General features: G+C 60.6%; 2 protein-coding genes across 3 annotated transcripts; one reads left to right on the top strand and one right to left on the bottom strand.

Annotated features, from left to right (window-relative positions):
- Positions 1-1545: 1545 nt before the first annotated feature.
- Positions 1546-3876, top strand: LOC138101439 (SUMO-interacting motif-containing protein 1-like). 2 transcript variants are annotated; one of them, XR_011147152.1, is made up of 2 exons: positions 1546-3422; positions 3596-3654. XR_011147152.1 is itself a non-coding variant. In XM_068999222.1 (2 exons), exons 1-2 carry the CDS (start codon positions 2345-2347, stop codon positions 3874-3876), a joined length of 1440 nt encoding a protein of 479 aa, XP_068855323.1. The 2 variants fall into 2 exon arrangements, 1 of the variants encoding a protein (XP_068855323.1); XM_068999222.1 differs by having other exon boundaries at positions 2345-3503; positions 3596-3876.
- Positions 3877-3925: 49 nt separating this feature from the next.
- LOC138101440 (small nuclear ribonucleoprotein Sm D2) lies at positions 3926-12211 on the bottom strand. The gene is made up of 3 exons (XM_068999223.1): positions 12174-12211; positions 7896-8075; positions 3926-4116 (listed from the first exon to the last, which is right to left on the bottom strand). Coding segments are annotated over exons 1-3 (357 nt in total). The 5' UTR covers positions 12176-12211; the 3' UTR covers positions 3926-3941.
- Positions 12212-12221: the final 10 nt, after the last annotated feature.

The raw sequence follows: 12221 nt of genomic DNA, 5'->3' as shown, positions 1-12221 counted from the left end.
TTTGGGGTTGGGGTTTTTTTGGGGGGGGGTTTTTGGGTTTTTTTGGGGGGAGTGGTTTTGGGTTTTTTTTGGGGGGTGGGTTGGGTTTTTTTTTGGGGGGTGGTTTTGGGGTTTTTTTTGGGGGTGGGGGTCTCACCTCCCCCCTGACCCCCCCCTCCCCCATTTCTCCCCCAGCTCTTCCCGAGGGTGCGGCCGCAGAGGAAGAAAATCTGAGGGGGGGTCCTGGGGTCGCCCCTCCCCCCCCCCCCGAGCTCCTTTGATGCCCCCCTCCCCCCCTCCCCCTGCCCCTCCCCCCACCCCGTGGTGTCCCCTCCCCCCCCCCTCCCCCCTCCCCCCCCCCCCCCCCCCCCCCCCCGTTTTTGGGGGATTTTTTGGGAATAAAAAACCTTTGGATGCTCCAGGGGGGGCTTTTCCATGGGGGGGGGGGGGGGGAGGGGACCTGATCGATCCAGGGGGGGGTTTGATTGATTGGGGGGGGTTGGATTGATCAATCGGGGGGGTTGGATTGATTGGGGGGGGGTTTGATTGATTGGGGAGTTGGATTGATCGATCAAGGGGGGTTTGATTGATTGGGGGGGGTTGGATTGATTGGGGGGGTTGGATTGATCGATCAAGGGGGGTTTGATTGATCCGGGAGGGGTTTGATTGATCCAGGGGGAGTTTGATTGATTGGGGGGGGTTGATTGATCAATCAGGGGCTTTGATTGATTGATCAGGGGGGTTTGATTGGGGGGCTTTGATGAATCAAGGGGGGGTTGATTGATTGGGGGGGGTTTGATTGATTGGAGAGGGTTGGATTGATCGATCAAGGGGGGTTTGATTGATCCGGGAGGGGTTTGATTGATTGGGGGGGGTTGATTGATCCAGGGGGGGGTTGATTGATCCAGGGGAGCTTTGATTGATCTGGGGGGGGTTTTGATTGATCCAGGGGGGCTTTGATTGATCTGGGGGAGCTTTGATTGATCTGGCGGGGGTTTGATTGATCCACGGAGCTTTGATTGATCATGGGGGGTTGGATTGATCGGGAAGGGGGGGGGTTGATTGATCCAGGGGAGCTTTGATTGATCTGGGGGGAGCTTTGATTGATCCAGGGAGCTCTGATTGATCGGGGGGGGCTTTGATTGATCTGGGGGGGTTTGATTGATCGGGAGAGAGCTTTATTGATCAGAAAGGGGTTTGATTGATCATGGGGGGTTTGATTGATCCGGGGGGGTTTGATTGATCATGGGGAGCTTTGATTGATCCGGGGGGGTTTGATTGATCCAGGGGAGCTTTGATTGATCCAGGGGAGCTTTGATTGATCCGGGGGGGGTTTGATTGATCCAGGGGGAGCTTTGATTGATCCGGGAGGGTTTGATTGATCCAGGGGAGCATTGATTGATCGGCGGGAGCTTTGATTGATCCGGGCGGGGGTTTGATTGATCTGGGGGGGGTTTGATTGATCCAGGGAGCTTTGATTGATCGGGGGGGGGTTTGATTGATCATGGGGGGTTTGATTGATCCGGGGGGGGGGACACAGACAGCGACACCGGTACCAAACCAGCTTTTATTGCCACAGGGACACCCCCAAAATCCTTCCCCATCCCCCAAAATCTGCCTGGAATGAGGGGGGGGGGGGGTCTGGAAGGTTCTGGAAGGATCCAGGAGGGCTCGGGGAAGGTTCCGGAAGGATCCAGGGGATCCAAGGGGGGGGTCCAGGATGGTCCTGGGGGATCCGGGATGATCCAGGGGGCCTCGGGAAGGTTCTGGAAGGATCCAGGGGGATCAAGGGGGGGGGTCCAGGATGGTCCTGGGGGATCCGGGATGATCCGGGGGGGGCCTCGGGAAGGTTCTGGAAGGATCCAGGAGGGTCCTGAGGATCCAGGAAGGTTCTGGAAGGCTCCAAGAAGGCTCCAAGAAGGTTCTGGAAGGCTCCAAGAAGGTTCCAGAAGGCTCCAAGAAGGTTCCAGAAGGTTCCAGAAGGTTCCCTTCTGGGCGTTCCCTACTTGCCGGCGATGAGGGGGGACCCAGGGGGGTTCTGGGATGATCCAGAAGGTTCTGGAAGGCTCCAGGAAGGTTCCAGAAGGTTCCAGAAGGCTCCAAGAAGGTTCCAGAAGGTTCCAAGAAGGTTCTACAAGGTTCTGGAAAGCTCCAGGAAGGTTCCAGAAGGATCTGTTTTGGGTGTTCCCTACTTGCCGGCGATGAGGGGGGACCCAGGAGGGTCTGGGATGATCCAGAAGGTTCTGGAAGGCTCCAGGAAGGTTCCAGAAGGTTCCAGAAGGTTCTGGAAAGCTCCAGGAAGGTTCCAGAAGGCTCCAAGAAGGTTCCAGAAGGATCCCTTTTGGGCGTTCCCTACTTGCCGGCGATGAGGGGGGATCCAGGAGGGTTCTGGAAGGTTCCAGAAGGTTCCAAGAAGGTTCCAGAAGGTTCTGGAAAGCTCCAGAAGGCTCCAGGAAGGTTCCAGAAGGCTCCAGAAGGTTCCAGAAGGTTCCCTTCTGGGCGTTCCCTACTTGCCAGCGATGAGGGGGGACCAGGGTGGGTCAGGAAAGTTCCAGAAGTTCTGGAAAGCTCCAGGAAGGTTCTGGAAAGCTCCAGGAAGGTTTCAGAAGGCTCCAAGAAGGTTCCAGAAGGCTCCAGGAAGGTTCCAGAAGGTTCCAGAAGGTTCTGGAAAGCTCCAGGAAGGTTCCAGAAGGTTCCCAGAAGGATCCCTTCTGGGCGTTCCCTACTTGCCGGCGATGAGGGGGGATCCAAGGGGGATCAGGAAAGTTCCAGAAGGTTCTGGAAAGCTCCAGGAAGGTTCCAGAAGGCTCCAAAAGGCTCCAGAAGGTTCCAGAAGGCTCCAGGAAGGTTTCAGAAGGCTCCAAGAAGGTTCCAGAAGGCTCCAGGAAGGTTCCAGAAGGTTCCAGAAGGTTCCGGAAAGCTCCAGGAAGGTTCCAGAAGGTTCCAGAAGGTTCTGGAAAGCTCCAGGAAGGTTCCAGAAGGTTCTGGAAGGCTCCAGGAAGGTTCCAGAAGGCTCCAAGAAGGTTCCAGAAGGTTCCCTTCTGGGCGTTCCCTACTTGCCGGCGATGAGGGGGGACCCAGGAGGGTCTGGGATGATCCAGAAGGTTCTGGAAGGCTCCAGAAGGTTCCAGAAGGCTCCAGGAAGGTTCCAGAAGGCTCCAAGAAGGTTCCAGAAGGTTCCAGAAGGTTCCCTTCTGGGCGTTCCCTACTTGCCGGCGATGAGGGGGGGATCAGGAAGGTTCCAGAAGATTCCAAAAGGTTCTGGAAAGCTCCAGGAAGGTTTCAGAAGGCTCCGGAAGGTTCCAGAAGGCTCCAAGAAGGTTCCAGAAGGTTCCAGAAGGTTCTGGAAGGCTCCAGGAAGGTTCCAGAAGGTTCCAGAAGGTTCTGGAAAGCTCCAGAAGGCTCCAGGAAGGTTCCAGAAGGTTCTGGAAAGCTCCAGGAAGGTTCCAGAAGATTCCAGAAGGTTCCAGAAGGTTCTGGAAAGCTCCAGAAGGCTCCAGGAAGGTTCCAGAAGGCTCCAGAAGGTTCCAGAAGGCTCCAGAAGATTCTGGAAAGCTCCAGGAAGGTTCCAGAAGGTTCTGGAAGGCTCCAGGAAGGTTCCAGAAGGTTCCAGAAGGTTCCAGAAGGTTCCCTTCTGGGCGTTCCCTACTTGCCGGCGATGAGGGGGGACCCAGGAGGGTCTGGGATGATCCAGAAGGTTCTGGAAGGCTCCAGAAGATTCCAGAAGGCTCCAGGAAGGTTCCAGAAGGTTCCAGAAGGCTCCAGGAAGGTTCCAGAAGGTTCCAGAAGGTTCCAGAAGGTTCTGGAAGGCTCCAGGAAGGTTCCAGAAGGTTCTGGAAGGCTCCAGGAAGGTTCCAGAAGGTTCCCTTCTGGGCGTTCCCTACTTGCCGGCGATGAGGGGGGATCCAGGAGGGTTCTGGAAGGTTCCAGAAGGTTCCAGAAGGATCCGTTTTCGGCGTTCCCTACTTGCCGGCGATGAGGGGGTTGCGCAGGACGACGATGACGGAGTCGCCGCGCAGGAACATCTTGGAGATGTAGCGGTCCTTGTTGACGGGCTTGGACTTCTTCTTGCCTTTGCCGCTCTTGGGCACCTCGGTCCACATCTCCTTCACGTTCTCCAGCACCATGTTACAGTGCCTGAGGGGGGAAAGGGGGAAAAACGGGGCGAAATGGGGGTTTTGGGGGGAAAAATGGGGGTTTTGGGGGTGGGAAAGGGAATTTTGGGGGTAGGACAGGGAATGTGGGGGGAGGAACATTTTGGGGATGCTTGGGGACATTGGGGGCTCTTGGGGACACCGAGGGGACCCTGGGGACACCCTGGGGACATCGTGGAGCCCTTGGGGACACCCTGGGGACACCGAGGGGACCCTGGGGACACCCTGGGGACATCGTGGAGCCCTTGGGGACACCCTGGGGACACCGAGATGACCCTGAGGACACCGTGGAGCCCTTGGGGACACCTTGGGGACACCCTGGGGACACCGAGGCCGACCTGTCGAAGGCCTTGACGGGGCCCAGGGGCCCTTGGGGACACTGAGGGGACTCTGGGGACACCCTGGGGACACGGAGGGGACTATGAGGTGACCCTGAGAACACCGTGGAGCCCTTGGGGACACCTTGGGGACACCTTGGGGACACTGAGGCCGACCTGTCGAAGGCCTTGACGCGGCCCAGGGGCCCTTGGGGACACCCTGGGGACACCCTGGGGACACCTTGGGGACACCCTGGGGACACTGAGGCCGACCTGTCGAAGGCCTTGACACGGCCCAGGGGCCCTTGGGGACACCCTGAGGACACCGAGGTGACCCTGAGGACACCGTGGAGCCCTTGGGGACACCTTGGGGACACCCTGGGGACACTGAGGTGACTCTGAGGTGACCCTGAGGACACCGTGGAGCCCTTGGGGACACCCTGGGGACACCTTGGGGACACCCTGGGGACACTGAGGCCAACCTGTCGATGGCCTTGACGCAGCCCAGGGGCCCTTGGGGACACCCTGGGGACACCGAGATGACCCTGAGGACACCGTGGAGCCCTTGGGAACACCTTGGGGACACCCTGGGGACACCGAGAGGATTGTGTGGTGACCCTGAGGACACCATGGAGCCCTTGGGGACACCCTGAGGACACTGAGGCCGACCTGTCGAAGGCCTTGACGCGGCCCAGGGGCCCTTGGGGACACCCTGGGGACACCGAGGTGACCCTGATGACAGCATGGAGCCCTTGAGAACTCTTGGGGACACCTTGGGGACACCAAGGTGACTCTGACGGCACCGTGAAGCCCTTGGGGACACCCTGGGGACACCCTGGGGACACCGCGGGGACACCGAGGTGACCCTGAGGTGACCCTGAGGACACCGTGGAGCCCTTGGGGACACCTTGGGGACACCCTGGGGACACTGAGGTGACTCTGAGGTGACCCTGAGGACACCGTGGAGCCCTTGGGGACACCCTGGGGACACTGAGGGCGACCTGTCGAAGGCCTTGACGCGGCCCAGGGGCCCTTGGGGACACCCTGGGGACACCGAGGTGACCCTGAGGACAGCATGGAGCCCTTGGGAACACCTTGGGGACACCTTGGGGACACCCTGGGGATTGTGTGGTGACCCTGAGGACACCATGGAGCCGTTGGGGACACCTTGGGGACACCCTGGGGACACTGAGGCCGACGTGTCGAAGGCCTTGACGGGGCCCAGGGGCCCTTGGGGACTCTGGGGACACCCTGAGGACACCGTGGAGCCCTTGAGAACACCCTGGGAACACCTTGGGGACACCGAGGGGATTGTGTGGTGACCCTGAGGACACCGTGGAGCCCTTGGGGACACCTTGGGGACACCCTGGGGCCCTTGGGGACACCTTGGGGACACCCTGGGGACACTGAGGCCGACCTGTCGAAGGCCTTGGCGCGGCCCAGGGGCCCTTGGGGACTCTGGGGACACCCTGGGGACACCGAGGTGACCCTGAGGACAGCATGGAGCCCTTGGGGACACCCTGGGGACACCCTGGGGACACCAAGGTGACCCTGAGGACACCATGGAGCCCTTGGGGACACCCTGGGGACACTGAGGCCGACCTGTCGAAGGCCTTGACGCGGCCCAGGGGCCCTTGGGGACACCCTGGGGACACCGAGATGAGTCTGGGGACACCGTGGAGCCCTTGGGGACACCTTGGGGACACCGAGGTGACTCTGAGGTGACCCTGGGGACACCGTGGAGCCCTTGGGGACACCCTGGGGACACCTTGGGGACACCTTGGGGACACCCTGGGGACACCGAGGTGACTCTGAGGTGACCCTGAGGACACCGTGGAGCCCTTGGGGACACCTTGGGGACACCCTGGGGACACCGAGGCCGACCTGTCGAAGGCCTTGACGTGGCCCAGGGGCCCTTGGGGACACCGGGCTGAACCTGGGGACACCCTGGGGACACCGAGGTGACCCTGAGGACACCGTGGAGCCCTTGGGGACACCCTGGGGACACCTTGGGGACACCTTGGGGACACCTTGGAGACACCTGAGGCCGACCTGTCGAAGGCCTTGACGTGGCCCAGAGGCCCTTGGGGACTCTGGGGACACCCTGAGGACACCGTGGAGCCCTTGAGAACACCTTGGGGACACCGAGGGGATTGTGTGGTGACCCTGAGGACACTGTGGAGCCCTTGGGGACACCCTGGGGACACCTTGGGGACACTGAGGTGACTCTGAGGTGACCCTGAGGACACCATGGAGCCCTTGGGGACACCCTGGGGACACCGAGGTGACCCTGGGGACACAGAGGAGCCCTTGGGGACACCTTGAGGACACCTTGGGGACACCTTGGGGACACCTTGGGGACACCCTGGGGACACCGAGGTGACCCTGGGGACACAGAGAAGCCCTTGGGGACACCTTGAGGACACCTTGGGGACACCTTGAGGACACCCTGGGGACACCCTGGGGACACCTTGGGGACACCCTGGGGACACCGAGGTGACCCTGAGGACACCGTGGAGCCCTTGGGGACACCCTGGGGACACCTTGGGGACACGGAGGAGATTGTGTGGTGACCCTGAGGACACCGTGGAGCCCTTGGGGACACCTTGGGGACACCCTGGGGACACCGTGGAGCCCTTGGGGACACCTTGGGGACACCGAGATAACCCTGATGATAGCATGGCGCCGTTGAGGACACCTTGGGGACACCTTGGGGACACCTTGGGGACACCCTGGGGACACCGAGGTGACCCTGAGGACACCGTGGAGCCCTTGGAGACACCCTGGAGACACCTTGGGGACACCCTGGGGACACCCTGGGGACACCTTGGGGACACCCTGGGGACACCGAGGTGACCCTGAGGACACCGTGGAGCCCTTGGGGACACCCTGGAGACACCTTGGGGACACCCTGGGGACACCGCGGGGACACCGTGGAGCCCTTGGGGACACCTTGGGGACACCTTGGGGACACCCTGGAGACACCCTGGGGACACCCTGGGGACACCGAGGTGACCCTGAGGACACCGTGGAGCCCTTGGGGACACCCTGGGGACACCTTGGGGACACCTTGGGGACACTGAGGCCGACCTGTCGAAGGCCTTGACGCGGCCCAGGGGCCCTTGGGGACACCCTGGGGACACCGAGGTGACCCTGAGGACACCGTGGAGCCCTTGGGGACACCCTGGGGACACCTTGGGGACACTGAGGTGACCCTGAGGACACCGTGGAGCCCTTGGGGACACCTTGGGGACACCCTGGGGACACCCTGGGGACACCTTGGGGACACTGAGGTGACCCTGAGGACACCGTGGAGCCCTTGAGGACACCTTGGGGACACCCTGGGGACACCCTGGGGACACCTTGGGGACACCGAGGTGACCCTGAGGACACCGTGGAGCCCTTGGGGACACCCTGGGGACACCTTGGGGACACCGAGGCCGACCTGTCGAAGGCCTTGACGCGGCCCAGCAGCTTCTTGTTGTTGCGGCAGTTGATGAGCACCTGGGTGTTGTTCTTGACGCTCTGCGTCAGCACCGACAGCGGGCCCGTGTTGAACTCCTCCTCCTCGCGCTTCTGCAGCTCCTCGGGCGTCATCTCGCTCTTGGGCTTGTTCAGCAGGCTCCTGGCGGGGCAGAAAAACGGGGGTTTGGGGGGTTTGGGGGGGAAAAAGGGGGAGTTTGGGGGGTTTGGGTGGGGGAAAATGGGGAGTTTGGGGGGAAAAACGGGGAGTTTGGGGGGGGAAAAATGGGGGTTGGGGGGAAAAATGGGGAGTTTGGGGGGTTTGGGGGGGGGAAATGGGGAGTTTGGGGGGAAAAACGGGGAGTTTGGGGGGTTTGGGGTGGGGAAATGGGGAGTTTGGGGGGAAAAACGGGGGTTGGGGGGAAAAATGGGGAGTTGGGGGGGAAAAACGGGGGTTTGGGGGGGAAAAATGGGGAGTTTGGGGGGTTTGGGGGGGGGACGGGGAGTTTGGGGGGTTTGGGGGGGGGAAATGGGGAGTTTGGGGGGAAAAACGGGGAGTTTGGGGGGTTTGGGGGGGAAAAAGGGGGAGTTTGGGAGGTTTGGGGGGGGAAACGGGGGTTGGGGGGGAAAAATGGGGAGTTTGGGGGGTTTGGGGGGAAAAAACAGGGGTTGGGGGGTTAAAATGGGGAGTTTGGGGGAGGAAAATGGGGAGTTCGGGGGGAAAAACGGGGAGTTTGGGGGGTTTGGGGGGAAAAAACGGGGGTTGGGGGGTTAAAATGGGGAGTTTGGGGGAGGAAAATGGGGAGTTCGGGGGGAAAAACGGGGAGTTTGGGGGGTTTGGGGGGTGAAATGGGGAGTTTGGGGGAAAAACGGGGAGTTTAGGGGGGAAAAAACGGGGAGTTTGGAGGGTTTGGGGGGAAAAAACGGGGGTTGGGGGAAAAATGGGGGGTTTGGGGGGGAAAAGCAGGGGTTTGGGGCGTTTGGGGGGGAAATATGGGGAGTTTGGTGGGTCTGGGGGGGGAAATGGGGATTTGGGGTGGGGAACGGGGGTTTGGGGGGGAAAAATGAGGAGTTTGGGGGGTTTGGGGGGGAAACGGGGAGTTTGGGGGGAAAAATGGGGAGTTTGGGGGGTTTGGGGGGGGAAAAACGGGGGTTGGGGGGAAAAATGGGGAGTTGGGGGGGAAAACGGGGGTTTGGGGGGGGAAAATGGGGAGTTTGGGGGGTTTGGGGGGGGGAAATGGGGAGTTTGGGGGGTTTGGGGGGGGGAAATGGGGAGTTTGGGGGGTTTTGGGGGGGGAAATGGGGAGTTTGGGGGAAAAACAGGGAGTTTAGGGGGGAAAAAACGGGGAGTTTGGAGGGTTTGGGGGGAAAAAACGGGGGTTGGGGGAAAAATGGGGAGTTTGGGGGGTTTGGAGGGGGAAACGGGGAGTTTGGGGGGAAAAACGGGGAGTTTGGGGGGGGAAATGGGGAGTTTGGGGGGTTTGGGGGGGGAAAAACGGGGGTTGGGGGGGAAAAACGGGGAGTTTGGGGGGTTTGGGGGGGAAAAACGGGGGTTGGGGGGAAAAATGGGGAGTTTGGGGGGTTTGGGGGGGGGAACGGGGAGTTTGGGGGGGGAAACGGGGAGTTTGGGGGGTTTGGGGGGGAAAAAGGGGGAGTTTGGGGGGTTTGGGGGGGGAAATGGGGAGTTTGGGGGGGGAAACGGGGAGTTTGGGGGGTTTGGGGGGGGAAAAACGGGGGTTGGGGGGAAAAATGGGGAGTTTGGGGGGTTTGGGGGGGGAAAAAGGGGGAGTTTGGGGGGTTTGGGGGGGGGAACGGGGAGTTTGGGGGGAAAAATGGGGAGTTTGGGGGGTTTGGGGGGGAAAAACGGGGGTTGGGGGGTTAAAATGGGGAGTTTGGGGGGGAAAATGGGGAGTTCGGGGGGAAAAACGGGGAGTTTGGGGGGTTTGGGGGGGGAAAAGGGGGTTTGGGGGGTTTGGGGGGGGGACGGGGGTTTGGGGGGGAAAATGGGGAGTTTGGGGGGGGAAAAGGGGGGATTTGGGGGGTTTGGGGGGGAAAAATGGGGAGTTTGGGGGGTTTGGGGGGGGGAAATGGGGAGTTTGGGGGGAAAAACGGGGAGTTTGGGGGGTTTGGGGGGGAAAAAATGGGGAGTTTGGGGGGTTTGGGGGGGAAAAACGGGGGTTGGGGGGGAAAAATGGGGAGTTTGGGGGGTTTGGGGGGTAAATGGGGAGTTTGGGGGGAAAAATGGGGAGTTGGGGGGGAAAAACGGGGAGTTTGGGGGGTTTGGGGGGGGGAAAAGGGGGAGTTTGGGGGGTTGGGGGGGGAAATGGGGAGTTTGGGGGGAAAAACGGGGAGTTTGGGGGGTTTGGGGGGGAAAAACGGGGGTTGGGGGGGAAAAATGGGGAGTTTGGGGGGTTTGGGGGGGGAAAGGGGGTTTGGGGGGTAAGGGGGGGAAAAATGGGAAATTTTGGGGGTTTTGGGGGGGAGAAAATGGGGAGTTTGGGGGGGGAATGGGGGATTTGGGGGAAAAATGGGGAGTTTGGGGGGGGAAATGGGGGTTTGGGGGGTTTAGGGGGGGAAATGGGGAGTTTGGGGGGAAAAACGGGGAGTTTGGGGGGTTTGGGGGGGAAAAACGGGGGTTGGGGGGGAAAAATGGGGAGTTTGGGGGGTTTGGGGGGGGAAAGGGGGTTTGGGGGGTAAGGGGGGGAAAAATGGGAAATTTTGGGGGTTTTGGGGGGGAGAAAATGGGGAGTTTGGGGGGGGAATGGGGGATTTGGGGGAAAAATGGGGAGTTTGGGGGGGGAAATGGGGGTTTAGGGGGTTTAGGGGGGGAAAAACGGGAAGTTTGGGGGGTAAGGGGGGGGAAAATGGGAAGTTTGGGGGGGAATATGGGGAGTTTGGGGGGGGGGAATGGGGGTTTGGGGTGGGGAAATGGGGGATTTGGGGGAAAAAATGGGGGGGTTAGGGGGTTTGGGGGGAAAAAACGGGAGTTTGGGGGGGGAAAAAGGGGGAGTTTGGGGGGTTTGGGGGGGAAAAATGGGGAGTTTGGGGGGGGGAAAGGGGGTTTGGGGGGTAAGGGGGGGAAAAATGGGAAATTTTGGGGGTTTTGGGGGGGAGAAAATGGGGAGTTTGGGGGGGGAATGGGGGATTTGGGGGGGAATGGGGGATTTGGGGGGGGGAATGGGGGTTTGGGGGGTTTAGGGGGGGAAAATGGGAAGTTTGGGGGGGAATATGGGGAGTTTGGGGGGGGGAATGGGGGTTTGGGGTGGGGAAATGGGGGATTTGGGGGAAAAAATGGGGGGGTTAGGGGGTTTGGGGGGAAAAAACGGGGAGTTTGGGGGGGGAAATGGGGGTTTGGGGGCAAAAATGGGGAATTTGAGGGGGGAAATGGGGGTTTTGAGGGGGGAAATGGGGATTTGGGGGGGAAAAAACAGGGAGTTTGGGGGGGATGGGAGATTTGGGGGGGAAATGGGGAGTTTGGGGGGTTTTGGGGGGAAAAACGGGGAGTTTGGGGGGTTTTGGGGGGGAAATAGGGATTTTTGGGGGGGAAATGGGAGATTTGGGGGCAAAAATGGGGAATTTGGGGGGGGGAATGGGGGTTTTGGGGGGAGAAATGGAGGTTTGAGGGGAAAATTAGGGATTTTGAGAAGAAAAATGGGGATTTTGGGGGCGGAAATGGGGGATTTGAGAGGAAAAATGGGGGTTTTGGGGGGAAAAGGGGGGATTTTGAGGGGGAAATGGGGATTTTGGGGAGGGGAATGGGGGTTTTGGGGGAAAAAATGGGGATTCGAGGGGAAAAATGGGGGTTTGAGGTGAAAAGGGGGGATTTTGACGAGGAAAATGGGGATTTTGGGGTGGAAAATGGGGGATTTGAGAAGAAAAAGGGGGGTTTGGGGGGAAAAAATGGGGATTTTTGGGGGTGGAAATGGCGATTTGAGGGGGGAAAATGAGGATTTTGAGAGGAAGGAAATGGAGATTTGAGAGCAAAAATGGGGTTTTGAAGGGAAAATGGGGTTTTTTAGTGGGCCAAGTAGGGATTTGAGGGAAAAAAAATGAGGATTTCGGGACAGAAACGGGGGCAGGGATGGCACCACGGGCCACGAGACCGCGACCCCGAACAGGACCAGGCCCGTCCCCTCCCCCCGCCCGCCCCCTGCCGGTCCCGCTCCCTCTTCTCCCCCCGATTCCCCCTTTTCGCCCCTTCCCGCCCGGATTTTGCCCGTTTTCGCCGCTTTTTGCCCCATTTTCCCCCGGCCGCCCTCACATGGCCGCGGCTCTCGCGCTCCCGCCGCTTCCGCTGCGCTTCCGGGTC

Source organism: Aphelocoma coerulescens, unplaced genomic scaffold, assembly GCF_041296385.1.
Source record: "Aphelocoma coerulescens isolate FSJ_1873_10779 unplaced genomic scaffold, UR_Acoe_1.0 HiC_scaffold_298, whole genome shotgun sequence".
NCBI classification, from domain to species: domain Eukaryota; kingdom Metazoa; phylum Chordata; class Aves; order Passeriformes; family Corvidae; genus Aphelocoma; species Aphelocoma coerulescens.
The sequence above is the reverse complement of the archived record's forward strand: the minus strand, read 5'-3'. Positions and strand labels throughout refer to the sequence as shown.